This window comes from Mauremys mutica, chromosome 8 (assembly GCF_020497125.1).
Source record: "Mauremys mutica isolate MM-2020 ecotype Southern chromosome 8, ASM2049712v1, whole genome shotgun sequence".
NCBI lineage: Eukaryota > Metazoa > Chordata > Testudines > Geoemydidae > Mauremys > Mauremys mutica.
Window position 1 is genome coordinate 106,636,383 of NC_059079.1, and position 27,320 is coordinate 106,663,702.

General features: G+C 42.4%; 1 protein-coding gene across 2 annotated transcripts in view; it reads left to right on the plus strand.

Annotated features, from left to right (window-relative positions):
• The window catches only part of GALNT10 (polypeptide N-acetylgalactosaminyltransferase 10), a 116,957-nt gene that overhangs the window by 57,840 nt on the left and 31,797 nt on the right, over window positions 1-27,320 (plus strand). For both annotated transcript variants that reach the window (XM_045027432.1, XM_045027433.1), the window contains exon 4: window positions 3,432-3,598. In XM_045027432.1, the coding sequence (XP_044883367.1) occupies window positions 3,432-3,598 (167 nt within the window). The remainder of the gene's footprint in view (window positions 1-3,431; window positions 3,599-27,320) is intronic.

The following is a 27,320-nucleotide window of genomic DNA, read 5'->3' on the forward strand; positions in this document are numbered from 1 at the left end:
ACTAATGCTTTCAAATACACTATTTGTAGTCTGTCTGTCTGTATTGTCAGCAAAGGTCTTATTTTTTTAAAAAGAAAATAGAGGTAGCTGATATGCAGTCTTTGCTTTTTCCTCCCCCCAATAACTAGCAGATTTAACAGTGGAAAAAATGGGCAACAGGTGTTTTCCTGATGCCATGGAATTTATTCTTGATCATAAAATTGCAATCACTGAATAAATCTTGTACAATAGTAGTGAGTTATCTTGAATGAACTGTCACAGTAGAAGATTTGTACTAGACTCAAGCATGAGTTTCACAAGCTTTCACAGTGATTGAAGTAAACGCAAACCTTCCATACTGTGATGTATAGTGATTGCTTGACACTGTCAGCGTTGTTAAATCATATGAAGACAATGGATTATACAACAGATAAGAATGAACCGTGAATCCCTGAATTTTTGTTACACTGCGATTGCAGAGAAGCTAGCTGTCCCTAATTTTCCATAATCTACCCAGTTTGTGCTTGTAATTACAAAATTACTAATTTAGGCTTCAGTGTGTTAATTTTGCAAGCACGCATTTTATTGTGTTTGTGTGTGTGTGTGTGTGTGACACTCCCCACCACTCTGGTCCAGTGAACACATCAAATAGCGCTGTGGCCACTGGGGGGCGGGGTGGTGGAGGTGCATGGCATTCTTCTCCACTGCCCCCGCGGTAGATGATCAGACTGCTCAGTAAGGATCTGACAGGAGGCAAGCCGCGGTGATTTTGAATGGGCTGGAGCACTGCTGGATTCACCACCCAAATCACAGGCTGCGTGCTGTGTGGACCCTGCTAGTGCACTCTAGGTACCAGCCAGATCCACATGGGACAGAATGCAACATGCTGCCTGTGACTTGGGTGGTGAATCCAGCACCCCAAAACCCTCTAACTCTCGCAGTGGCTTGCCTCCTATTTAACCCTCCCTGCACCGTCTATGAGGGAGGAGGAAGCTACAGGAGGAGGTAGCAGCATCAGAGGAGTAAAGGGGGAATGCAACTGAGGATGGAGAAGAGGAGGAGGATCATCCTAGGACGGAGGTCCAGGCCCACAAATGGCCAAGGTAATTAAAGGCCTTAGGGGCATAGAAGAGCAGCTGTCCTAGAGCCAGTCCTCCTTTTCTCCCTGTTCGAGGGTGGGGATTGGGGCAAAATAGGGGGGAGCCCAGACCCTCTCTTTGACCATACATGGGGAGGGGATGGGCAGAGGTCCTTTTTTCTGTGGGAGGGAGAGGAGGTGGGGAAAGGAAGAGATTGAAGCAATCTCCCTAATTCCTCCCTAACTTTTTTCATAAGCATCACATAAAGTCTCAGCGCAAGGCTGGCATCTCTGCTATCGCTGTCTACAACAAAACCGTATGTGAGTCCCTGTGAGATGATGCTGACGTTCCAGTAGGTTTTGAATATTCTTTGCCGCGTGCATTTGTGAGAAACGTGACACTTCGAGTGCTGCCATTTTGTACCATGAGTTGCTGCAAATGAGTCTGCTTAACGAAGGCTGTAAAGGCAAATATGCTGATGCCGTCCCCCGAAGTGCTGTTAGAAATAGCACCTCCTTCCTCAAGACTCAAAGCCGCAAGAGAAAGATGTGCAGTTTTTGGTTGCTTGTCCACCCTTGTGTGCTAAGGGTTTTCCCCTTCACCAGTCTCAGCACATAGATGTCTTTGATTCAGCCCTGCACCCTTCTGACTTTGGGTTGCAGTGCAGTTTAGCACATGAGGTTTTCAGATGAGACCTTAAAGACTCGAGGTCCTGTTTTGTCTGTGGGGCTAGAAATGATACTTCTAGTAAGAGCAGATTTTGTCCTGATGGACAAAATTTTTGTCCTAGCTGAAAACCTAGGGCAGTGGAGAACCCAGCTTCTCTGTGTAAGACCCCTTATTAAATACAAGACATAGCAATAGTGGAGAAATGTTGTGATTGGGAGAAAAAGACTGGCTGAACAGATTCTACGAGCCTTTGGAAGCACACATCCAACTCCATGGAATATGCCTGCAGATTAAGGGTGCTTCTTTTTATTTTCTGGATAATAACTACTGCGGGTGGATGAGTTTGGAGAATATATGGCCGCCTTCATGGAAACATGTGTAACCAGTTTTTTCCAGTCTAAGCATTTCCCTTATTGGTATAGAAATAGGTATCCTGCCGAATGGCAGATGAGTTTGCAGGATTGGGGCTCTCGGGCACAACTAGCCCAAGTAAATAGATGTTACGTTTTCAAAATCTTAAGGCAACTGTCTAGGTAAGACCTGCATCCAGCTGAAATACTTGCGTTTTAGCTGGATGAATATTAAAAGAGCATAGTTATTGGCTGGTCTTGTTTAAGCCTCTGTCTCACACTTGGAAACGAAAATAAGCTAGATCATTGTATTTATAATGACAGCAGAACTGAGCCTCTCACCCTTTTGAAATAAAACTTGCAGAGAAATTCCTCTCCTGAAGGTTGTTGGGGAATGGGATTAAAAGCAGAACTACCAGAAAGTTGCCAATAGACTTCGGCTCTTCTGAGCTGTAAAGAGAACTGCTTCTAAAGGCAACTTTGGCTGGTGATGGAAGGCACTAAATGACTTCTGTATCTTAAAAATGTTCTCCATTACTCTTTAATGCCACTTTTGGTACTTGTAACATGACAGTATGGAAATACAGCAAAGAGTCCTGTGGCACCTTATAGACTAACAGACGAATTGGAGCATGAGCTTTCGTGGTTGAATACCCACTTCGTCGTATGCATGTAGTGGAAATTTCCAGGGGCAGGTATATATATGCAAGCAAGAAGCAGGCTAGAGAGAACGAGGTTAGTTCAATCAGGGAGGATGAGGCCCTCTTCTAGCAGCTGAGGTGTAAAAACCAAGGGAGGAGAAACTGCTTTTGTAGTTGGCACAGTGTGAATGGCTTGCCAACTACAAAAGCAGTTTCTCCTCCCTTGGTTTTCACACCTCAGCTGCTAGAACAGGGCCCCATCCTCCCTGATTGAACTAACCTCGTTCTCTCTAGCCTGCTTCTTGCTTGCATATATATACCTGCCCCTGGAAATTTCCACTACATGCATCCGACGAAGTGGGTATTCAACCATGAAAGCTCATGCTCCAATACGTCTGTTAGTCTATAAGGTGCCACAGGACTCTTCGCTGCTTTTACAGATCCAGACTAACGCAGCTACCCCTCTGAGTATGGAAATAGTATTTTTAATCTGTGTTATGTTAATCTATGAATATAGAAAACTCATTGCTGGCTAGTGAACATGTAGCTTATGGATATACATCAGAAAGCTGTTTTTAATATATGTAGGTAGCTGCTTCACAGGGTGTTGAGGATTAATTGAGAGTTACTTGGAAGGTAACTGATATTAAAGTTATAGTGTTTAATGTGTCTGTTTACTTGGTATGTTTATAACTTGTTTTATCCCTGTCTAGCTGCAATAACAAGCTGTACCTGGAGAAGCTCCCAAACACCAGCGTGATAATCCCATTCCACAATGAAGGATGGTCATCTCTCCTCCGGACAGTGCACAGCATCCTAAATCGCTCCCCTCCTGAGCTGATAGCAGAAATTGTGCTGGTGGATGACTTTAGTGACAGAGGTACAGTGACTTCCTATATAGCATCTCTACCTATAGCTACATAAACTACCTGACAAAATGCACAAAAGTATAGTAAAGAAGAGCAGATTATTATTATCTGCCAAGAGACAGCTTTAGGATTTTGGTGTCTCCAGTAACAGCCAGTTGATGTCTCAATAAGACCTTCAGCAGAGCAAAAGCTACATTTCCTGCAGCACTTGCATTACTAGGTATTGGTGGCAACAGTGATTTTCACAGCACTGAGATTAGTCTCAGTGGTAAATAAGGAAAGTAAGTGCTATTAATGTATTCATCAGCCAAACCCTGTGAGTATTGAGTTAATGATTTGGGTTCTTAAACACTTCCTATTTTGGTTTCTTAACAAATCATAAGTGATCTTTTATTTAAACAGGATTGTCTTCCTTCATACAGAAAATAATAATTCTATATTAAAGAAAAGATTAAAATTAATCTTGATGAATTGTTTTCATCCTAGAGACTTCATGGTTTAACATTTTTAACTTTCCAGAAGTAAAAATAAATTTGGAAAATCCATAACCTTCATAATACCCAGCTCTCGTATTGCACTTTTCACCAGTAGATCTCAGTGTTTCATAAAGGAGGTCGGTATCATTATCCCCATTTTACAGACAAGTTTAAACTAAGGCACAGTGGCATGTAGTCTTAGTTTTACTCTCATAAGAATGGCCATGTTGGGCCATACCAGTGGTCCAGCTACCCCAGTATCCTGTTTTCCGACATTGGCCAACGTGAGGTGCCTCAGAGAATGAACAGAATAGGCAGTCAAGTGATCCATTGTCTCGTCCATTCCCAGCTTCTGACAAACAGAGGCTAGGGACACTCAGAGCATTGTGTTGCATCCCTGCCCATTCTGGCTCATAGCCATTGATGGACCTATCCTGCAGGAACTTATCTAGTTCTTTTTTGAACCATGTTGTAGTTTTGGCCTTCACAACATCCCCTGCCAAGAAGTTCCACAGGTGGACTGCATTGTGTGAAGAAATACTCTCCATTTTTCTCGCCCCTTCTCCAGGCACAAAAATACCAAGCAATGAAGAATCACACTGTCCATTTACATCCTGATTTCAATTCATACTGATGTACCTGAAAATCCTTAGTGATATATTAAGTATAACCCATAAACAATATTAAGTCCCCTCCAGTATTTGCCACATGGCTCTGTTTATTCTGCAGCAGAAATCGTACTGCACAGCAAGAATTTAACAGTATAGTTGTAGTGTATGCAGTCACCTGTGTTCATTTCTGTAGGCTAATAAGGGCAGAAGCTGGAGATAAGCCCAACAGGAAGTGGCATTAGTGTTTTACACAAAAAGGGAATGGCCTTAAATTGCCAAAAGAATTTGTTCCTTTGAATCTGCTTGGACCACCATATGCAATGCTATTTTAAATTAAACTGTGATTTAACTATTTAGGATAAAGTGAGGGCTGGTAACCCTCACACTTCATGGCATAAAGTGACCATTAGACGGAAGAAAAAATTCCGCTAACCTCTTTTATGTTGTTGCAATTTGAAGTCTCACGTGGGGTTTGTACCTTCTCTGAAGCATCCAACATTAGCCAAAATCTGAGATGGAATACTGGCCTTAAGGGATCATCAGTTCTTAAGGTTTTTTCCATTTTAATTATCAAAGAACAAGAAGGTAATTACTTTATGCTGCAAGGTGTTTTTTTAAACAAGATCCTTCCATCTGGAATTATACAAGGAACACAGGGCTCTCTCCATGAGAGTGCTATTATGAGAAGGGTTTCCAAGTAAAAATCTTGAGGGTGAGAAATAGCTGCTATGACTGATTCTGAAGCTCCTATAAAACCATTAACTCAAAACACCAATCAGTGGTGCTCTGACCCATGTTGACTTTGAAATGCGAAGTGCTGCCCTACAGCGACAGCTCTTCTCCTGAAGTGTAACTTTCACTAGCTTGCGGGCAAAGCATGGTACTTTCAAAAGCTCCTTAGGCTATAGATATATGGCATCGATGTTTAAAGTATTTTTAGACTGTCAGAAGAGAATGCATTTTCAGCAAGCCCTCTTTTCTTCGTCTTGGCATAAAAGATTAGAAGCAGAAAAGTAAAATCAGGTGATTTGGATCGACCCTCGTGCTGTAACCAGATCTGCATTACATAAATAAAAGTTTCACTTTCCACACCCTACTTAATCATTGCAGATGGGGATTGTTTCTGCCCATAAGTAAGTTTTTGTTTCTCTTTTAAGTTTCATTCCTCTGTTTATTCGCCTTTTCTGCACAGTAGCATTCCCTGCTGATCCCAGCTGCTTTTTCCGGTGACTGGTATTCTTTCTTCACCACACTGAAGTAATTTACAAATCCCTCTCTGTCCCTAAATAGACTTTTTCAAAGTCTTGAGGAGGCAGCGGCAGTAGCAGCAAATACTTAAATGTGTGATCTTCACTTGAAAGTCAGCCACTCTGAAAGCCTTGGTTTTTTGAGGGGTGGGGAGAATGTAATTTTAAAAACTTATTCAAAATGCTTGGCTCAAGGACTGAGAATTCTTGCAAAGTTAACAGCTGCATAATGTGTGTCTCTCTCCTTCCAATGGAGCTTTGTCTTTAAACGTTGCACTTAGAAGGCTACATAGCTTCCTTGGGCTTGGATCCAATTAGAACACTCGTCTGGCCACATACTTATACCAGTGTTAAGATGGACAAGAATTGAAGACCTTGTCGTATGTCAAGTTACAGCAGCTCACTTGGCTGTACCAAAAATACAACCAAACCACTGGACACTTAAATAAAAAACAGTCCTTAATTTTTTTTCTATCTTTCTAAAACATGAATGAACTGAGAACTATAGAAGTCAAGGAACTAACGGTAGTGCTTTGAGCCAAGGATACGTGGGACTAAGCTTCTCTCTCTACTTGGTAGTCCTGGCATGAGCTCCATAACTCTCTCCCAGTTCACCTCTCCTGAATTGCAGACCTGTTGTTTATAATTAGATGCTCCAGCTGAGATCAGGACCCCATTGTGCTGGTGCTGTGCAAAGAGTGAATGACAGCCCCTGCCCCAAAGAGCTTACAGTCTAAATAAGCCAGGTAGGCACAAGGTGAAAATGTTGTGTGAAAAGTGACTTGCCCAAGATCATACAGGAGGTCTGCAACAGAGCACCAATTCTGCAGCTCTTTCTAGCAGGGCCGGCTTTAAGCCGATTTGCCTGATTCCCTGGAATCGGGCCCCGTGCCTTAGGCGCCTTTTTTATTTATTTATTTTTTACTTACCCGGCAGCAGTCCAGGGCTTCGGCGGTGGGGGGTCTGCTCCGGGGGCTTCGGCGGCAGGGAGTCCTTTGGTGCTGTGGAAGACCCGCTGCCGAAGCCCCGGACCGCTGCCAGGTATTCAAATCAGACCCCGCCCTTCATAAAGCCAGCCCTGCTTTCTAGTCCTGCAAGATGCACAAACCTACTAAAAAGTATCACATTGACCCCTTCTCACCACAGCCTGCATTAATAAAGTATAGTTTTAGGGTTGGTTTAAGAGGAGTTTGCCAACAGATCACCCCAATCCAAGTATGATCATGGTAGTAAAATATCAGATGTGTTCTGCTTGCACCTCAAAGCAAGGAAAGTTTAGAGGAGTGTCTAAACAGCCCTGCCAGATCTTTTTGATGCAAGTTTTTGTAGTGATATACTTCCAAAAAGCTAGGCAAGCCTGTCAGACCCAGTGTTGAGGTTCTGTGTGCTTAGGACTGAATCACAGTGGCTTGAACTTAGCTTGAGCTGGGAAAGTCCCGGAGGATTTCCATGTATGTGCTGAAGTCTTATCCATACCTTCATTTTAACAGAAGTTGCCTACAGAATACTGCAAGCAGCGAGACTGTCTGTCTGTTTTTCCATCGCTTACATTTTTGGCTTATTTTAACACTGTTTACTCAGTCTCTTCATAGGTAGTGTGAATCTTTGTATTTCAACCTGAAAATGTTACTGCAAAGGATTCCATTTGTGACTACCCTAGTTGATATGGTAACTTGGCTACAGCAGACAGGTGTTTTCCTGCCAGGTGTTAAATCCATCTTCCACTTTTAATCTGTGTTCAGCTTCAGAAATAGGGACTGTTTGGGAATTTCTAGTACTGAGAAGTGGGATGGGAAGTCACCAGTGAGCAGGTGAAAGTAGATGATAAATTGAAAAAATATAGGGCAAAAAATGGAGGTTGGTGACTGCCAAATTTTGCTCCAGAGCACACCGTTAAAGGCAACTGTTTCAGTTTTGTCTTTTGTTTTTTGCATTAGTGAAGCCCTTACGCTAGTGAATCATTATCTGGAAGTGTCGACAAAGCTATTTATTTCATAATTTAAGGAGGAAGACAATACTGTGACCTAGAGCAGTAAACATTTTTCAACCAAAAAAGGTTATCCTGACTACAGTGCATTTTAATATGCTCCAGCAAGGGCCTTACTAAGCAGGATTTTTAAAATGTTTAATTTATTACTCATTACAGTACCTCCCTCTTATACAAACACAGTGCGCTGTTTTTTATCCTGCTTCTTTCCCATGCCTGTAGTATAATAGATCATAGACTCAGAGACTTTAAGGTCAGAAGGGACCATTATGATCATCTAGTCTGACCTCCTGCACGATGCAGGCCCCAGAATCTCACCCACCCACTCCTGGAACAAACCCCTAACCTATGTCTGAGTTACTGAAGTCCTCAAATCGTGGTTTAAAGACTTCAAGGTGCAGAGAATCCTCCAGCAAGTGACCCGTGCCCCACGCTGCAGAGGAAGGCGAAAAACCTCCAGGGCCTCTGCCAATCTTCCCTGGAGGAAAATTCTTTCCCGACCCCAAATATGGCGATCAGTTAAACCCTGAGCATGTGGGCAAGACTCACCAGCCAGACACCCAGGAAAGAATTCTCTGCAGCAACTCAGAACGGACCCCAGATCAAAATATATTCTTATAAAGCATATGGTAGCCAATAACGAGCAAGCGAGCGAAGTTACTGTAGAAAAGGCTAGCTGTCTAAATCAGAGGTGGGCAAACTATGGCCCGTAGTCCCCCCTCAGCTCCTGGCCCCTCCCTGCTGTTCCCCTGCACCGCAGCCTCAGTTTGCTCCAGTGCCAGCACAGTGCTCTGGGTGGCGAGGCTGCGAGCTCCTGGGGCAGCACAGCTGCAGAGCCCAGCCTGACCCGGTCTCTGTGCTGCGCAGCGGTGGCATGGCCAGGCTCCATCCAGGTGACGCGGCTGTAGCGCCGCCAGCCACCGTTGCTCCAGGCAGCACGGTAAGGGGGTAGGGGTCGGGGGGGGGGTGGATAGAGGCCAGGGGAGTTCAGGGTGGTGGTCAGGGGGCGGAGGGGGTCAGAGGGTAGGCAACAGGGGTTGAATGGGGGCAGGGGTTCTGGGGGGGGCAGTCAGGAAGGAGAAGAGGGATTGGATGGGGTGGCGAGGGGCAGTCAGGGGTGGGGTTCTGGGGGCTGTCAGGGGACAGGGAGCGGGGGGGTAGATGGGGCAGGAGTCCCGGGGGTGGGGCCCAATCAAGGAACAGGGGGTGTTGGATGGGGCAGGAGTCCAGGGGAGGCCGTCGGGGCGAGAAGGAGGCGTCGGATAGGGGGCAGGGGCGGGCCTAACTGGCCCTCATACAATTTTCGAAACCCGATGTGGCCCTCAGGCCAAAAAGTTTGCCTGTCCCTGGTCTAAATGTTCAGTGTGGTACTCTTTCTTAAAGTACACTAAGCATTTTACATGAGTTTTGAGCTGTAGACAGGGGACCCTGTTAGCAGAACATACTCTACAGCTCATAGCATAAGCAATTGTTCTTGCTGGTGCATGTCCTTGCTCTAGCCTGAGAGCCATTTCATGGCACTTTCTTCTTCGCTAGAGCATTGTCTCATATCTTATAAAGGGATGCCAAAGAATTCCAAAGTAGCAATTCTAGTTCTTACTTTGTTGCTCAGCTTCTAGCATCTGCTGCTGACTGTGACTGAGACATTACTATATTGTGGGGTGCTTCCACCTTCTAATAGCTAGTTTCTAGCATCTGAGAAGTATTCCTGATACGATCACCAAAGTCTCGCGTCCCTCGTACTCTTTACTTACAAATCTAGTTGGAATCTAATTCTTGGACATGCTTGCAATATAAACGTTGACTTTTAGCAAGAATCGCTGATGTTTTTTACTTATAGAAAAATGTAACTTCCTTCCATTGGCTGCATCAAACACTTCAGAAAAAAATTGAAACATGGGAACTAACCTGCCGAGCAGCATATGCCTCAGTAAAAATTTGTTGTTGGGTGTAGAATGTAATAAGATGAAACTGTCAGGTCATGTGATTTCCACTGCAGACATATCTCAACTTGATTATTTCAGGTGGCCACACATGTAGTAACATCAATCCGTATGGGTAAGCAGAAATCAAAATGCCCTAAGCATGGATTTATGACTTCACAATTCCTGATCATAAATAAATGCTTCGCTATGGCAGTTCTTTGTGGATTTATGGCTTGTGTTTAATTTCATTCATTAATTCTAATGATCTGAGTAAAATTATTAAGCTCTTTTGTATCCTGCTTGGTAGGGCCCTAATTATATCCCTTGTTGTTATCAGAATGGCCCTAAGAAAACTAAGACACTATTACTTATATCACTCGTCTCCTGGGGACTGTCAGATGTAGAATTTGCATGCTTTTTGGTTACTTCATCATAGTGCTGTTGACCAGTAAATGAGCATATATGTCCAAATAGACTACGGGGGGAGAAGTTGAGATGCAGGTCAATTTGAAACAGCTCGCTTTCTGCTAGTCATGACTTTTTTATTTAGGTTGATTAGAGGCACTGGATGGTTTGAGGGCAGTCAGTAAAGGTGTGGGAGCCACTTGCCCCATGATCACCAGTTTGAATCTGACTCCGGCTGCAAGAGACCAAAAGTCATGATCCGTTTGCTGTTTGGTCTGTGTGAATTGAATTGATGGTCTTCAGGCATCCATATTGCATCTATATTCTTGATAGGTCCAAGTTCAAAAGTGGAATGGGAGTGGCATTCTCACTGCCACCTCAGTCTTGCAGGTGATATATTGTCTTTCCAGGCCAGGATCAGCACATCTGGAGAGGGCAACAGGTGAGTTCATTGGTGCTGCTGTTGCCTGTTAAAATGGTTTTTAAATGGGACTTCAGTTTTGAGTGCTGTCAAGACAGACTCTTTCATGAGTATTAAGAACTTTAAACTAATGAGCTTAGTCCCCCACTGTGTGTGGTGATTTTGGTACCTATCGTGCATGTAGGCAAAAATCACATGTCCTCTCTTTTCCAGTGAGTGGCTTCTCTATGGATATTATTGATCTTGGCTCAGAAACTGTGAATGTCACCTTCCCCACACTTGTCTAGACTTGACTTCAGGCCCAGCCAAGCACCACTCAGTACAAGACCAAAGGCAGGGGAAGGGCACTGAAAACTATGACCTTCTCCAGTCTCTCAAATCCTGGGATGGGCCAGGGGCTGAATTAGTCTCCAGTTCAAATGACAACCACCTCAGTGCAACACCACAGAAGGCAAAGAGACCAGCATTCCTTTTGTAGTGAGGTTGTGCAGCCCAGTCTGACCACATCTCCCCCTCATGCTGATTCTGTCAACCATCGTACATAGCTGGTGTGTTGTAGCCTTTTGCAACTGGGGGATAATCTTCTTATGCTGGCAGTCAAATTCTCCTGTTCCATTAGTGGCTCTCCTTGTTCACATTGAATTATAAGCAAAGCCTCCTCCAGCTAGAGACTAGATTTGAATAGCAGCAAAATGTCATTTACAGGTAAGTCATTTCAGAGTTAGTGAGTTGGAACCTCTTGGAAGATTACACCTAGTCAAACAATACGCTTGTGACTATAGGTGCCAACTTACTCAGATCCTAGGGGGTGCTCAACCCCCACTCTGCCTCAGGCCCCGCCCCCCACTCCACCCCTTCCCCCAAACCCAATGCCCGCCCCACTTCTTCCCCTCAGCACCTCCTGCACACTGCTGAACAGTTGATCTGCAGTGGGTGGGAGGCACTGAGGGGGAGGAGGTGCCACTGATCCACAGGTCTTTTTTTTTTTCTCCTGTGGGTGCGCCAGCCCCAGAATCTATGCTTGTGACAGTCCATAATTCTCATTCCACAGTCATCTTGGATCAGAAGTTGTCAGTAACCAAGTCAGTCATCAAAGGGAAAGTCAGCCTATGAAAGCAAAATGTTACAATAATTGCCAGCATTTAAATTTTTCTGCCTGGAATGAAAGAGCATTGGATTTGTCAGCCCTTTCTTTGATGAAAAACATGGTGGGGTTTTTTTCCTTTCACCTTTCATGCCATTGGAAATTCTTACATTATTCAATTCGTTGAATCTCTGTCTGCCACAAGGCTGTAATGTAATTGCTGAACATAATTTAAAGAGCTGGATCACTGAATAAGCAGCCTTTTCAAAAAAACAAAAAAACAAAAACAAACAAAAAAAACTATATGCAGAAAAAAATTGTTTATGTAACAGAGGTGGTTCAGAACGGCCTCTGATAATCCTACTTACTTCACCACATAGTTCCATAGAAGTGAAATCAGTGGCTGCTGCTCAATGTTGAAATAATTTTATACATCAGTCACTTATTTTGATACTCAATCATCTGCATATTGACTGACAGCCCATTCTTACCCATTTTTAATACTGCTTTTATATAAATGGCTGGGTGTTTTAAATAAGGTATTGTCCCTTGTTAAGGCATGTTCACTAAAAAGTCATGCAGTGACATATCTTTAAAGCTTTTATATGTTAATAAAAACACCACATTAATGCAGTGAAAGTTGAGATCAAGCATTCAAAACACTGGAATCGCCAAAAGTTAAGGCTCCTCTGGAAAGGCTTAATGTTATGTTGCCAATTTTGCCATTTTTATTGGGTTCATTAATTATCGTATTTCATTAAGATTTAACTTCTACAGATAACTCGTTAGATATAACTCCTGTGATGACATAATTGCTCTAACCACTACTTGTCCTCAACCAAATGCCATTTCCACTTGTGCAGCCTAATATTGCAACGAGACACTTGATACAAGCCTCATGTTGATTACAATATATAACGTCCTACTTGTTCTGGGACCCAGTCATCCAAGAGACATGTCTAGAGAGCAAGTTTTTTGTTTTGGTTTGAAGAATCTCATCTATTGGTAAGCACAACAAATTGGAAATCAGGACACCTGGGTTCTATTCTTTTGGGACAGCTAGGCCTCTACTTGAGCATCTCGTTGTCCTTGTACCTTCAGGAAGCTGGAACCAAATACTTTTTGGGAACAGAGAGAGAAATGTATGTGCTGTTTCCTTTGGGGTCTTCCTGTATAGCTGGATACAGCAGAGTACTTCTCTTAGATGTTTCTCTTTACCTCCAAGAATTTTGTTCACTCTGCAAATTGAGCTGTCTTGGGAAAATGTATTGTTCTGGTATTCTGATTTTTCCTTCCATTTCCACCCCACCTCTCTCAGGTTTTATTTGACCAATAAAGTGTGCACTGAGGATTATAGCTGTTCTTTAACAGGGACGCTAGTGTTAGTAAAATAGCTTAACTCCCTCTCTGGGAGGCATCTTTTTTGCAAAAGAGAGTGTTTGTGTGCTGAGGACCCTTCACCCCTCACAAATACAGTAGCAGTTATTCCTTCTTTAGGCATCATCTTCAGTAGTTCTTGCTTTGTCTGTACTTCGCTCTTTCCTCATGTTTGGCCAGCACACTCTGCTGTATTCCGTCATCTTCCTTCACAAAGCCCTGCTGATTGCTCAAAAGTTGATCCACAGGGGATACTCCAATTACCTTAGGTTTTAAAGCTGCAGCTGTTAAATATGGGTCTTACCCATTCACTTCTGTGCCAGACACGCTAGTAGCCACTACTAACTTGTTTTGCAGATAGGTCCCTCTCACTTTTTTGGTTTCAGTCTCTCTCCTTAATTCCTGTATTTAAAAGTGATCTTGAGAAGATGCCCATATGGAATAGTCTATATAGAAAAATGAATGTGGGCAAGGCTGCTTGGGCAGAAGCAGTGCAATTTTGCCCCCTGGGTATATAGAACCCAGCAGTCATAAGTGCATAGGAGTCATATTACAAGCAACACGCTGATTGAAAGGGAGAGGAGAGAGAACCTTATTAATGTACAACTGATTTGACAATGGGTGGAACATCAGGTGCATATCGAAAGCAGCCTAGTTTCATTAAACTTATCTGCATGGTTTTAATTGACAGAAATCATGCTTTTAATATCTCCAGTGGGAAAGGGTTTAATACTTGATTTCCTTTTTAATCTTAAAATGGAATGGTAAAGGATTTACCCAGCTAAAAGCATTATCTTGTCATCTGTAGACACTCATTGTACAAGTCACTTTTCTCCTAAAATGTATGGTTAGCACATGAATATTAATATACAGTGATTGTACTTGGGACAATGTGGTGACAGTCATTTGTGGTCTTACTAAAGTTTGAATGTGACCTCTCGTATTACTTTAATCCTTGAAGAGCATTTACTCTTTATACAAAGCTGATTCAAATAAGTTAATTACACTATAATTCATTTTTTTAGATTCTTACAAACTCTGTTTACACCAACAGCCCATTTTAGCTCTTATGTTGTGTTTGCTTTCTTTAAGGATCTGGTTCATTTGAAACCTTTTCTTGTAGCTGCACCAAGTTTTAGTAACTGCTCAAAGGACCGGTCAAAAGATCAATTTACTTTTAATTGAAAGTCCAAGAATGGAAATGTTTCCCCTTCCCTTTGGAAATAGTTTGAGACCCTTTCAGATTTGTCTAGGCGCAGAATGTGGATATAGGATGCTGAAAATGTGCGCTTAATTTTTTTAGATATATGAAAACTGGAAATTTGACCCAAAAACAGATTTTCTTCACTTTCCCTTTCATTAGAGTAGAACTCCTCTCATGTAACATACTCATGTACAATCAAATCCCACTACAAAACTACTGCACACAGTAAGAGCAATGAATGAGTCTAGAGCAGGGGTAGGCAACCTATGGAACGGGTGCCAAAGGCGGCACGCAAGCTGGTTTTCAGTGGCACTTGCATTGCCCAGGTCCTGGCCACCGATCCAGAGGGCTCTTCGTTTTAATTTAATTTTAAATGAAGCTTCTTAAACATTTTAAAAACCTTATTTACTTTACATACAACAATCGTTTAGTTATATATTATAGACTTATAGAAAGACCTTCTAAAAACGTTAAAATGTATTACTGGCACGCAAAATCTTAAATTAGAGTGAATAAATGAAGACTCGGCACACCACTTCTGAAAGGTTGCCGACCCCTGGTCTAGAGGTTTAACACTAGCTGATGTATTGAAGTCAAATTGCAACACTGGAACTCTTAAATGCTGTAGATGGAAAGTTCCGTATGCATTTGCCATTTGTATAAGAAACTGTTTTTACCCTGGTGGAGACAGTTTTCACAACGAAGAGAGGTGAAGAGATTCCCCAAGAATCTCAACTGAGACCTGTGCTGTTCAACATATTCATTAATGATCTGGAAAAGGGGTGAACAGTGAAATAACAAAGTTTACAGATGATAACAAATTATTCTAGATACTTAAGTCCAAAGCAAACTGCAAAGAGTTTGAGGGATCTCAAAATTGGGTGACTTGGCAACATGTGTAGTAGCGATCAAAAAGGCTAACAATATTTTCAGCACTATTAGGAAAAAGATTTAAAAAATAAGATAGAAAATATCATAATGTCACTCTATAAATCCATTATGTGCCCACACCTTGAATACTGCGCCCAGTTCTGGTCACCCTATCTCAAAAAAATATTGTAGAACTGGAAAAGGTTCAGAGAAGGGCAGCAAAGATGACCCAGGTTATGTAACAGCTTCCATATGAGGAGAGAGTAGAAAGATTAGGGTTGTTCAGCCTGGAAAAGAGATGACTGATGGGACTGTGCTGAAGCTCTATAAAATAATAAACAGTGGGAAAAGATGCATAGAGAAATGTTGTTTACACTTTCACACAACACAAAAATAAGGTCACCCAATGAAATTAATAGGCAGCAGGTATAATACAAGCAAGGGGAAGTACTTTTTCACACAATGCACAGTTGACCTGTGGAACTCATTACCATGGGAAGTTGTAATGGCCAAAAGTATAACGGGCTTCAAAAAAGAACTGGATACGTTCCTAGAGGTCCATCAATGGCTATTGGACAAGATGATCAGGGGGCACAACCCCATGCTCAGGACAGCCCTAAACCTCTGACTACCAGAAACCGGGAGTGGAAGATGGATGGATTGTGCCACAAATGGCCTTTTCTGTACACTCCTTCTGAAGCTCTGGTATGTGCCACTATTGGAGATAGGATACTGGACAAGATGGACCATGGTCTGACTCAGTATGGCAGCTCTAATGATCTTATGTAAATAACATAGCTTTTCTGTTTTTATTGCGGTAAAATTTGTAAACCCCAATGGAAGTTAACTTGTAGCTCAATTCAGATGCTCATTTTGTCTTGCAAGGGCTGTGTAATCAGTTTATTCTCCCTCACTTTCACCTCTGATCTCTGCTTTATAGATCTGATTTATTTTAGGGTATTGTTATATAGGAAATAAACTGAACTCTGGATCTGTAATCAAATTTAACTACATAACCTCATTTTAGAGCCACTACATTAAGTACCATTGATTCTTTGAGTGCTCGCATATGTCCATTAAATTCATCACATACACCAATGATGGAGTTTTCCCTAGCAGTACCCATGGGGTGGCCCAGCCCACTTCCGGGCTCTGAAATGAGGGTATAACGGGTCCGGTCACCCCACTGCTCCTTCAGTTCCTTCTTGCTGTTGGTGGTTGGAGCGCTGGTGTTCCCTGTGAACAAGCAAACCTCATACGTTGGATGCTTTCCTGTTTCTGTGGAATAAAAAGCTCCTCTGTGCATACCTCTGAGTACCCCAGGGTCATTGTCAAGCTCAAGCAAGATCGGGGTAGAATGATCCTTATAGCACCAGCCTGGCCAAGACACACACAATATTCACATCTCCACAAGCTGTAACCAGTAATCAGAGACCTCCACAGAACCATGGTGGGGTGCTTCACTCAGATGGGCAAATGCTGCATCTTACAGCCTGGTTCATCGATGGTTGAATGTAGGGGAAGTACATTGATCACTGGCAGTCCAGAATGTGCTCTTTGATAGCAGAAAGCTGTCCACACAAGCTGCTTACTTGCGTGAATGGAAGCCTTCTATCTGGGCAGCATCTCCTAATGTACCCCTGACTCAGATGATGACTCAATCAACTCTGGACTACCTTTTGCACCTGAATGAATCAGGTATGGACTTTAGCTCCATTAGGATGTCTCTGGTCGCCATCTTGACATTTGACCCTTGCACAGATGGTAAGACTGTTTGCATTTACCCAATCATGACCAGGTTCCTGAAAGGTCTTGATAGGCTGTTTCCACCTGTCAGAGACTGATAACTTTCTGGGATTTGAATTTGGTGTTGTCTGCACTTATGGACCTTCCTTATGAGCTTTTGCAATTGTACTAATTTTACACCTGACACCACAGGTAACTGCTTTAGTGGCTGTCATCTCTGCCAGGAGGATGTGAGAGCTGAATGTATCAGTCACTGATCCACCATACAGTTTTCTCCAAAGACAAGGTTTTTCTCAAATGTGATAAACTGATTCAGGTTGAAACCAGATATCTACCTACCAGTTCTCTTCTTGAAACCAGATATAAGTAAGGATGAGCAGAGGCACCATATCTTGGACGTTTGTCAAGCAATGGCATTTTACCTAGATAGGGCAAAGTTTTTTAGGGTATCTTCATCTCTTATGCAGAACATATGAGGGGTCATCCAATTAGAAATCAGAGGCTTTGGAAGTGAGTCACTAGCTGTATTACAGTGTGTTATGCTGCCAGAGGAGTAACTCCTCCAAACAAACTCTCAGTGCACTCAACTAGAGTTCACTTCCTCAGCAGCATTTGTGGTGCACATGTCCTAATTATGGACACCTGTAAAGCAGCAATATGACCTTTCATTTCTATGTTTACCAGGCTTTACACACAGTCCACTGCATCACAGGAGGATGCAAATGTGGGAGAGGTGGTCCTACAGTCCCTCTTCTGATGAGCCTCTGTGCCTCCCCACCTCAGATAACAGCTTGGGAGTCATCTGCAGTGTAATGGAGCTGTGCAAGCACTCGAAGAAAAAAGTTACTCACCTTCACGTAACTTCTTGTTCAAGATGTGTTGCATATGTCCATTACACAATCCACCCTCCTTTCCCGATGCATCAGAGTCTGCCATCAGTTCTGGTGCAGAGGGACTGAAGGAGGGGAGGAGAGACTCTGCCCTTTATGCCCTCACTTTGGAACACAAGGAGCTTGGCAGTGGGTGGAGCCACCCCATATAGGTACCACTAGGGGAAACTCTCCAGCCCCAGTGCACAAGATGCAAGAACATCTACAGTGTAATGGACATATGCAACACATCTTGAGCAACAATTACAAGGAGGTAACTTTTTTCATTCTTATATTAACTTTCTAAATCTTGAAAGTATTGATATTGTGGTATTTCCATACTCAAATGTATGTGTCTTGATAAAAGGCCATTTCAGCTGAAAACTGCAATGTTCAGTATTTCATAACTAGCTGGAAAACATTTAAAATATTCTGTTCATGCATTTGAAAGGGGAAAGGGATATAGAACCCCAAGTAGCTTTGTTTCATAGCAAGCCTGTTGCAAAACAAGTTCTACACAATTCATTTTTCAGTTCTTGCAATTAATTATTGTAAAATCAAAGTTACTCACAGCTGGAAGAATGATTGGGAAAGGGGGATTATGGGGGTTGATGGAAAGGATCCAGCTTATTACAAGCAAACTGTGTTTCTAAGCTAATTACTGTGGGGTTGGAAAGATGTCTGGCTAATAAAGCAAGATTCTGAAGCAGATTTTTTATCCCTGTTTCAGTTTATCAAGTGCATCCCAACTACGTTGTTTGCTACTGTGACCACCATAATATATGTAGCTTGCATTAGCAATGGACTATGGCAAAAATCCCCCACCCAACCCACTTTGAAGCAAATGCCTTCATCTGCTAGGAGCAAAATATCTAGATAACTGCCAGCTGCACTACAAATCAGCATTTTAATGCTTTACAGCTGTTTCTCTGTATAAGTTAATTAGAAGTGTGATTTGAGCACTGTCATCCCTCGTTATGTGTGATGTGTCTATTATTAATAGTTTTCTTTTTTAACAGGCATTACAGGCAGCATTGGTAAAGCAAGAATTCTTATACGGGGACTTTAATAAGAGGTGTTCTGTCTCCTAAGTGTTACATTTCTGTGCAGTTAACAGAGGAGTATGACACACCGGTCAACTCTTCTGTTAAAAAGGAGACAATACTGCTTTCATATATAGCCTATGAAATTCTTGATTTGTCCTTCAGGAGAAACTCAGTCCTCTTGTACATCAGAGAGAGAGATTATAGTAAAGAAATGAAGCTAGTAATTACTGAAATAAGAGATCTGATGTGGAATCTGACAGGACTGAGCTACACCCAACCTAGGGTCTGATTCAAAAAAGCATCTCTATTAAGGACAGTGTTTAGGTCTTTTCCTGAGTCAGGGCCCTAGTAAAGTTATCAGGCTCTTTGGGGTCCTTGCATGTTCAGGGCTCAAGTCTTAAAGGCAGTGGCTCTTTCCACACGCTGCGGATATGCGTGCATGCTTTCCTTGTCTGGGATTCTCTGTCCAGGGAAAAACTCCAACTGCGCGCTGGTTCTGATTGACTGTAAAGTGGAGAGTAACATTGGGTGACATCCTCACAACAAGGATTTTAGTGTGTATTTGAAGCAGTGCTAAGGGAAATTTTTAGTTAGAACTCATGCAGAACACTGGCCCACGTAGAAGTCTGAGTGGGGCTATTCACAGTCTAAGCTTTGCTGCTTATCTGTTATTGTTCAGGTACAAAACCCTGGTTTATTGTGAGTAAAAAAGGCTAAGACTATCCTAAATCACTCATTTCTCCAAACAAGGAATTGTCGGGACAATTCACACACTTCCAGCAAGAATAGTGTTTAGCAAGTTATGCTTAGGAAGGTGTCACTGTAATATAGGACCCTTCCCATACACATAATGGATTTTAACTAACTATTACTATCAGGTGTTACCAAGATGGCACTGCCCCCACCTTCTTTCAGTGCCTCAGGATATTGAGTAGTTGTATTTGTATTGGTATTTTTCTAAAAGCAAGTTGCCAAATCCTGCATTTTTATTAGTGAAAGCGAAGAGCTTATTGCCAGTCAAATGAAATGAAATGCAGATGCTGACGTGAGCGTGAATCGGATTGCTTGCCTATCTGACAGCTGGTTTTAGGACTTAGCTGCCACTTCATTAGTTTGCTTAATTCTGTACTTACCAGAATAAGAATTATAACCTCCAGGCTGAAGATCAGATTTAGGCTGCAACAAGCTCCTGCGTTCTGGGAACAAAAACAGTGAGCCGTCACAAAGTTTACTCATAGCTAGAGCTGGGTGGGAACAGTTTTCCCATCCCATGAGAATTTTTTGAGATTTTGAATAATTTTCCTATCCTGAACTGGGACATAAAGTGAACTTCAAATTTTCACTAATCAAAAATCTGAATTCTTGGGTCAAGTTAATCAAAACATTTTGTTTTTTATTTCTACCTTTATTTTTCTTTTCTTAACTATAGATTAGCTTAAATTTCAAAATGAGGTCATTTTGGAACAAAAAGCTTTCACTTAAAAATGTCAAAGCTTCCTGTTTTGACAGTTTTTTGAAACTTCAGAAAGATTCAAAACGGGAAATTCATCAAAACTGACCCTTTCCTAGATACAAACTGACCAACTTTAGGCTTGAAATTAGACAAAGGTTTAGACAGAAGAGTGACGTTCTGGAACAGCCGTCTAAGTGGGGCAAAAAAACGAACTTGTTTCAAGACTGAGGTTGATAAGTTTGTGCCAGGGATGGCATGATGAGGTTACGTACAATGGTGCATGGCCCATCTGCGTCTGTTGTTAGGAAATATCTCCAATGGCTGGAGATTGGATACTACATGGGGAGGGCTCTGTGTTACTACAGAGTTCTTTCCCCGATGTCTGGCTGATGGGTCTCATGCACATGCTCAGAGTCCGTTAACCACCATATATGGGATTAGAAAGGAATTTTCCCTCCAGGTTAGATTGGCAGAGATCCTGGGGGTTTTTTTGGTTGGTTGGTTTTTTGCCTTCCCGTGCAGCATGGGGCATGGGTCACCTGGTTGTTTGAAATAGTGAACTGTGGATTCTGTGTAACTTTAAAGTCTTTAAATCATGATTTGAGGACTTTAGTAACTCAGCCAGAGGTTATGGGCCTGCTTCAGGAGTGAGTGGGTGAGGTTCTGTGGCCTATGATGTTCAGGAAGTCAGATTGGTTGAACATACACGATACTCCCATCCGACCTTAAAGTCCAAGTCTATGAACAGTGTTTGATGTTTTCCAATGGAAAAATTTTTTTTTGTCAAACTCCCGACCAGCTCTACTTGGAGCTTCTATAGTCCAATTCATTATTGGCTTCAGGACCACTGTTGCTTATTACAAAAGTACAACGCAGTGCCCGCGGGCGCATCTAAATGCACCCGCATCCTGGCCGGCGGTTGAGCATCCGCCGAAATTCGGTGGAGACGCCTCTGGATGATGCCGCTTGCCGCCGACAAGCGACGTCATCGAGAGGCATCGCCGCCAAAATGCCGCTGAATTTCGGCGAATGCTCAACTGCCGCCACGGTCCTTCGTCTGGTGCCCGCCAGACGAAGAGGTTGGGGACCACTGTGCTAATATGTCTCCCATGGAACACAGTGGGTCAACAAGCTGGAGAGTGCAAGCCAGAGCAGGGTTTAAAAAAAAATCATTGGAATCAGCGAAATTTAGCTACCCATCCTACCTTCTGGATTCTCTCTTCCACCTTCTCCCTTAGCCTCGCACCCATACATGAGGCAGTTAAAACAAGTATGGCAGTTGACTGGGCAATTTTAATGTCCTTTAACTTTGGGCGTTCAATTCCGATATCAACACAGCTGTTAACAGCCCTAGATTTATACTTTAGGATTTAGTAGGTTTACTAAATGGAGGCCTGTCTTGGCAGATGTCCATGACTTCATACGTTTCTCTTGTACTAGTTCTGTGTTTCCATTTTCTAAACATTAATCAGGAACTGGTTAAAAGGAAAAATCTTCTTGAAGAACATTGTCAAGTGCTTCTAAAAGCTATAAGATCATGCTTTTGGCACTGTGGTGTTTGCAGTCACATCTCAAATGTTTGACAGTATTTTTTTTTCCTCACGCCAGATTGGTGGTCTTTCCATTTGCCAATTATTTTCCTACTCTCTGACCCATGGAGCACAAGCCAACATGGCTTTGCTTTGTTTATGTTGCATTTGTGGATATTAATTATGTTAGCACAGTTAGAGGAACAGGGATTATTAGATTGTGCTCTCCCTAATTTCAGGCTCTGATACAGCTGTAGAACAAAACCATTGCAGGTCCACAGTGGCTATCTCATATCGTGTAGGTTTCATTCCTCTTTAACTACACTACTTGGTCACTTAGAAATTTAAAATAAAGCATTTAGACTCCAGAGTACATTCTGCACCAGCTCACAACAGCTTTAAGAAAGGTTAAAATTTGCAATTAAACTTCATCAGACTTGCTTTAAGGTTAGTAATAAAAAAAAAGTCAGGTATCCTAGGTGAGGGTCTGAATGGATTTCTTCCTTTCACTAACATTTGCACTGTTTGAGATCATCCATTTCTGTATTATCCTCTAGTACGTTGCACCTTTTTTGTACAGGATCAAAAATTCTTTTGGGTAAGGTGTTTGTTTTTAACCAATAGGGATGGTAAGAGCAAACAGTTAAATCCGTAAGGATTGTTTTGCAGCAAACATCTGCATCATTGAGGCTTTGAATTCCAAAGAGCTCTGACATTTAAGAGCCACATTTTCTTTACACTTTCAATCTGTTTATTAGTCTGAGGGTGAAGTGCTGAATTCTTCAGCCACTTGCAGATCTTAGTTGATGTGAATTTTTTCTGGTCGTGGACTTTATATTTACATGTCTTAAACGTCAATGTGTTCAAGCACAGTACATTGCTTTTATAATGGTGAGTTAAAATCAACGTAGCTTGCAAAGTTCCAGTGTGTACTGTTGCATACCACCATATAACTCTGCCACAGCACCTCATTCCTTACTTCCACCCTATGCTCCTGGTGTATTCCTGGGCCTGTCTACCAAACGTGTGACTGTTATGCAACATGGGCAAATATTCTGAAGTGTTTTCCGACACACTTGATACTGGCTCAAGACTTCATTTTAACAAGTGCAGAAATTGGTTGCTGATGCAGGGTAAGGGTGGGTGACCTTTTCAGATCTGGTCTAGCTTGATTATCTTTTTCCTCGTAACCCAATAGAGGAAGGTGTTGAGGGTTTTGAAGATTAGCCAGCACTGGGTTTAGTGTATGCGTTGCATCTGTCAGTTCCTGGTCCTCATAAGTGTTGACACTTTGGTATTTTTGATGCATTAAAATGTAGCTTCATGTGTTCAAGGTGTTTAGCCATTGGAAGGGTGGTATCATTGAATGGGAGCTTGTTTCCCTTAGGTAGACAGCCGGCTGATCAAGAACAGCTATTTGAAAAAAGCTTGAGGGTTCGTAGCACATAATCACTAAGCTGAGGGATCCAGCTGATGCAAATGGTGCCTTTTCTGTCCATTGTCACTGCTGTAGGAATACTGAATTAAATATTTAATAGCCTGTATGCTATACTCTTCAATTGAAGCACAAAAAACTGTGCTGCGTAGCCTGAAAACAGGGTATATTTTTTTATGGCAACAGAAAACTCGCTGAAAGATGTTAAAAGCAATCAACAAGGAAATGAGACTGCAAGCCATCTAAGAACATGTCTTTAGAATAAGTGTAGTCAGAGGAAGAGGAGAAACTGTCTTTATCTTGATGATAAATGGAAATAAACGCTCAAACTACTAAGAATCTGTTTTGTGAACTTAGTTTTCAGATAAGTTGGTATGTAGCAGGAGGAAATGCATGGTGTTACTATGTGTTGACTAAAGAGCAAAGACCTCTCTCAGCGATGTACTGAACTTGTGTAAACCCCTCCTCCACACACACGACTCAAGTAGGCTCCCTCTGAAAGAAAGGAGAAAACATCCTGGGAGTACACTCCCCTACCCTTCCTTTACTAACAGGACTTTTCACAGTGAGATTGAGATGGCAGCAGGGTAAAGTGTTATGCTAAGGGGTAGATATGGTTATGTCATGCAGGTGGGAATATTTTGAACTTTGTGCCTGTCTAATAGACTTTTCCTGTGTGTAGATGCATTTATATACCAGGTTGGGGTCGGCAACCTTCGGCATGTGGCCCATCAGGGTAATCCACTGGTGGGCTGCGAGACATTTTCTTTACATTGACTGTCCTCAGGCACAGCCCCCCGCAGCTCCCAGTGGCCGCAGTTCGCTGTTCCTGGTTACTGTGGGGTGGGGTAGATCATTAACCCATGGCAGCCACTGCTGAGCCGGGGCCATCTCCTACCTGCAGGCAGGTTCCTTGAGACGATCCAGTGAGTGATGGAGAAGGGAGGAGGAGGAGTGAGCAATGGGGGCGGGGCCTTGGGAGAAACAGGCGGAGCAGGGGAGAGGCCAGGCGGGAGCCGGGGCCTTGGGGGAAGAGGTGGGGCGGGAGCGAGGCCTCGAGGGTCTGGTTACCAGCAATTAGAAAGTTGGCAACCCGAGCCAGCACTCCCAATTTCCTGCCACGTATTAGCAGTGTGTCGTCTAGGAATGCAAATCCTGTGGAGGACTGGGTTTTTCATAAATGCATTTTTTGTAGTGGAATCCCTTTCATGGAGCAATGGTAATTTCCCTTTTCAGGGCCTTTTTGGTTTTCAAACAGATTTGGCATGGAAGGTTAAAAGAAAATGGGCGAAAGGCTGTGATTAGCTTAATGGTGTTGCTGCTACTATTGAAAGTGTTGTGTGGTTATTAAATCGATTTATTATCCTCCCACCAAGTGAACAGAGGATGGAAAACATTGAAATAAAATTAAAACTAGTGTAAGTGCTGTCTGTTTAGATAAAAGCACATTTTTCTGTTTAAAAGGATTACTCATCTTTCCCAAAACAGGGTAGAGGAGTTAATTTCAGTGATGAAGTGCTTTCTATCTCAGGGAGCCCTGAGTTGCAGAGGTGATTGATTCAGGAAGGAATGTAATTCATTCTTAAATTGTTAAATAGCACGTTAGGACTAAATAGCTAAGTAAAAGATGAATGGAGTCATTTGTAATCTTAAACAAGAGTGTGTGTGGGAGGGAAGGGGAGGGAAGGAATGACAGGGGTGGGTGTAATTTGAAAACAAATGTAAGGCAAACAGTTACCTTAGGGGTTTGGGCACTTGGAAGGTGGCCAAGATAACCTCTGGAAAAAATACAGCTGAGCTTGCTTTCTGTACCAGTTACTTAAAAGGGAATTATATCTCTGGTAAACTGTAGTGGAGGTTTTAACCACAAATTGGGAACCTTTTCTGTTCTGTTACCTCAGTTGTGTCCTTGATGCTCTTCAGCTGCATGGAGAAGCAATTTTCTGAATTTTCAAAGTGGAATATTCATGGTGGGTTTGAATTGGTTTAAAAGGGTGGACCGTTCTTTGTACATGTGTGCGCGAGCACATACTAAAATCATGCACTCCATGCTTTCTATTGGGTGAACCTTGAAGCTCAAATTTGATGAACTAAAACTGATTTTAAACTAAGATCTCTCATTTTTCAGTATCAGAAGGAAAAGTGACTCTTCCCCCTTATTCCCATTCCCGCACAGAAAGCTACAACATAACCAATACCTTAACTAACTCAGACAAGGTTTCAGACCAGATCTGACTCAAGATCAAGATTATTGTAAATGTCAGTCCCATGTTTCCTGTCAAATGGAGCAGATGTGCAGTGCAAAGGAATGTCAGTGTTGCATGTGTGCTTCAACTTTGTCCCAACTAAAATGCTTCCAGAAGGCCCAGTCTTGATCCTTTCAGCTTTGCGTCCCCATCTGAGAGGATGTTTTCCTGACTGGACTTCAATGTCTATGGCAACTTCTAAGTGCGCTCGGTTATGGCGTTTTTTTTTTAAATTAATAGGTTGAGCACAAATGAATAAATTCATCACCTTTCCGTGGTGGAAGCCATTAGTGATTTAACTTTAACGGCCAACAGCTTGAGCAATGACACATTATTCAGAGCACTTAACTCTCCTCCTTCAAAGGACAAAAACAGCAAGTTGTGGTGATTCCTTGTCTATGGCAGTCTTAGAATTCCAAATATTCAGGAATCCCTGCTGTTGCAGTGAAAAAAATGTCTGGCCTTGCCTCCCCCTTCTCCATTGGGAGTCTTTTTAACTGTCCTCTGAGATTTTGTTCTGTTCTAAGTCTCCTCTGAAAGAGCCTGCTGTCTCCCAGTCAGTGCAGACTGAAGAGAACTACCTACTGAGTCACCAGCTCCACTTTCTAAAGTGCCTGCCTCTTCCTTGAAATATCCTAAGCACTTGCTAGGCCTGACACTAGTTTAAGAGGACTTAAAATAATTGCACCCTAAGGTGGTGTGACTGGAGGTCACTCTAAAAACAGGGTGTGCATGTTCTGTGTGGTGGGAGGAGACGTGAGTAAATGGACATCAGACAGGTAACTGGCTAATTTATTGTCGCTGCTATGTGTTCATGCTATTTATTATTATTGGTCTCCAGCTCTCGGTGTGTGGTGGGATGAGGTATAAAGAACAGGCTAGGCATTTTCTACTGCTATGAGCTGTGTTATTACAGTGGTCTGCTCCTGTCTGTAAAGTTGATTTAACCTGATCTGCATGAGTTAAAGTGAATAAAGTCCTTTTGTAGCCCCAAGCAGTCCTTGTGAGGAGGAATAGCTTTCCTAACTTAAAGAATATCTGGCAGAATTGTATTTAAACCCACATCATAAGGCTAAGGATTGTTGGCTATCTCTTCCAGCTGCTTTTATAGGAAACCAACTTGTTCTGAAAACCCCGTCACACCACAATAAGCTGTAAAATCAATTGGTGGATTTACACAGGTGTCACTGAGGGCATAACTTGGCCTGGATGGTGTTGATGCATGAGATGGAAAGAATCCATATCAACTGTGGAAGAGAGAGTTTGAGCAATTACTGGTTTAAAAATATATATATATATTTACTGGCAGACTGAGCAAATTGTTTATCAAGTTATAAAATTGAGATCCAATGAATCTGAAACCTATAATGCCATTTATAAGAGTCACTTTTTAGGACAGAAATAATTCACATTGCCATTGATTCTAGTATGCTTTGTTTTTTTAAAGCAATACAAATAGTAATCCCAAAACTTTACTACTTTTCTCTGCACTCCATGTATGTTAAGTTCATGAATTCTTTTTCTGAAGAGTGGTGGCATTTCTGAGTAGTGAAATTCTCCCTCCTCCTCATAGCTATGGGCCACTTGACTGAGGAAAGAAAGGTAATATAAAAAGGTAATAATTGGAGATATACCAATCTCCTAGAACTGGAAGGGACCTTGAAAGGTCATCGAGTTCAGCCCCCTGCCTTCACTAGCAGGACCAATTTTTGCCCCAGATCCCTAAGTGGCCTCCTTAAGGATTGAACTCACAACCCTGGGTTTAGCAGGCCAATGCTCAAACTACTGAGCTATCCCATACA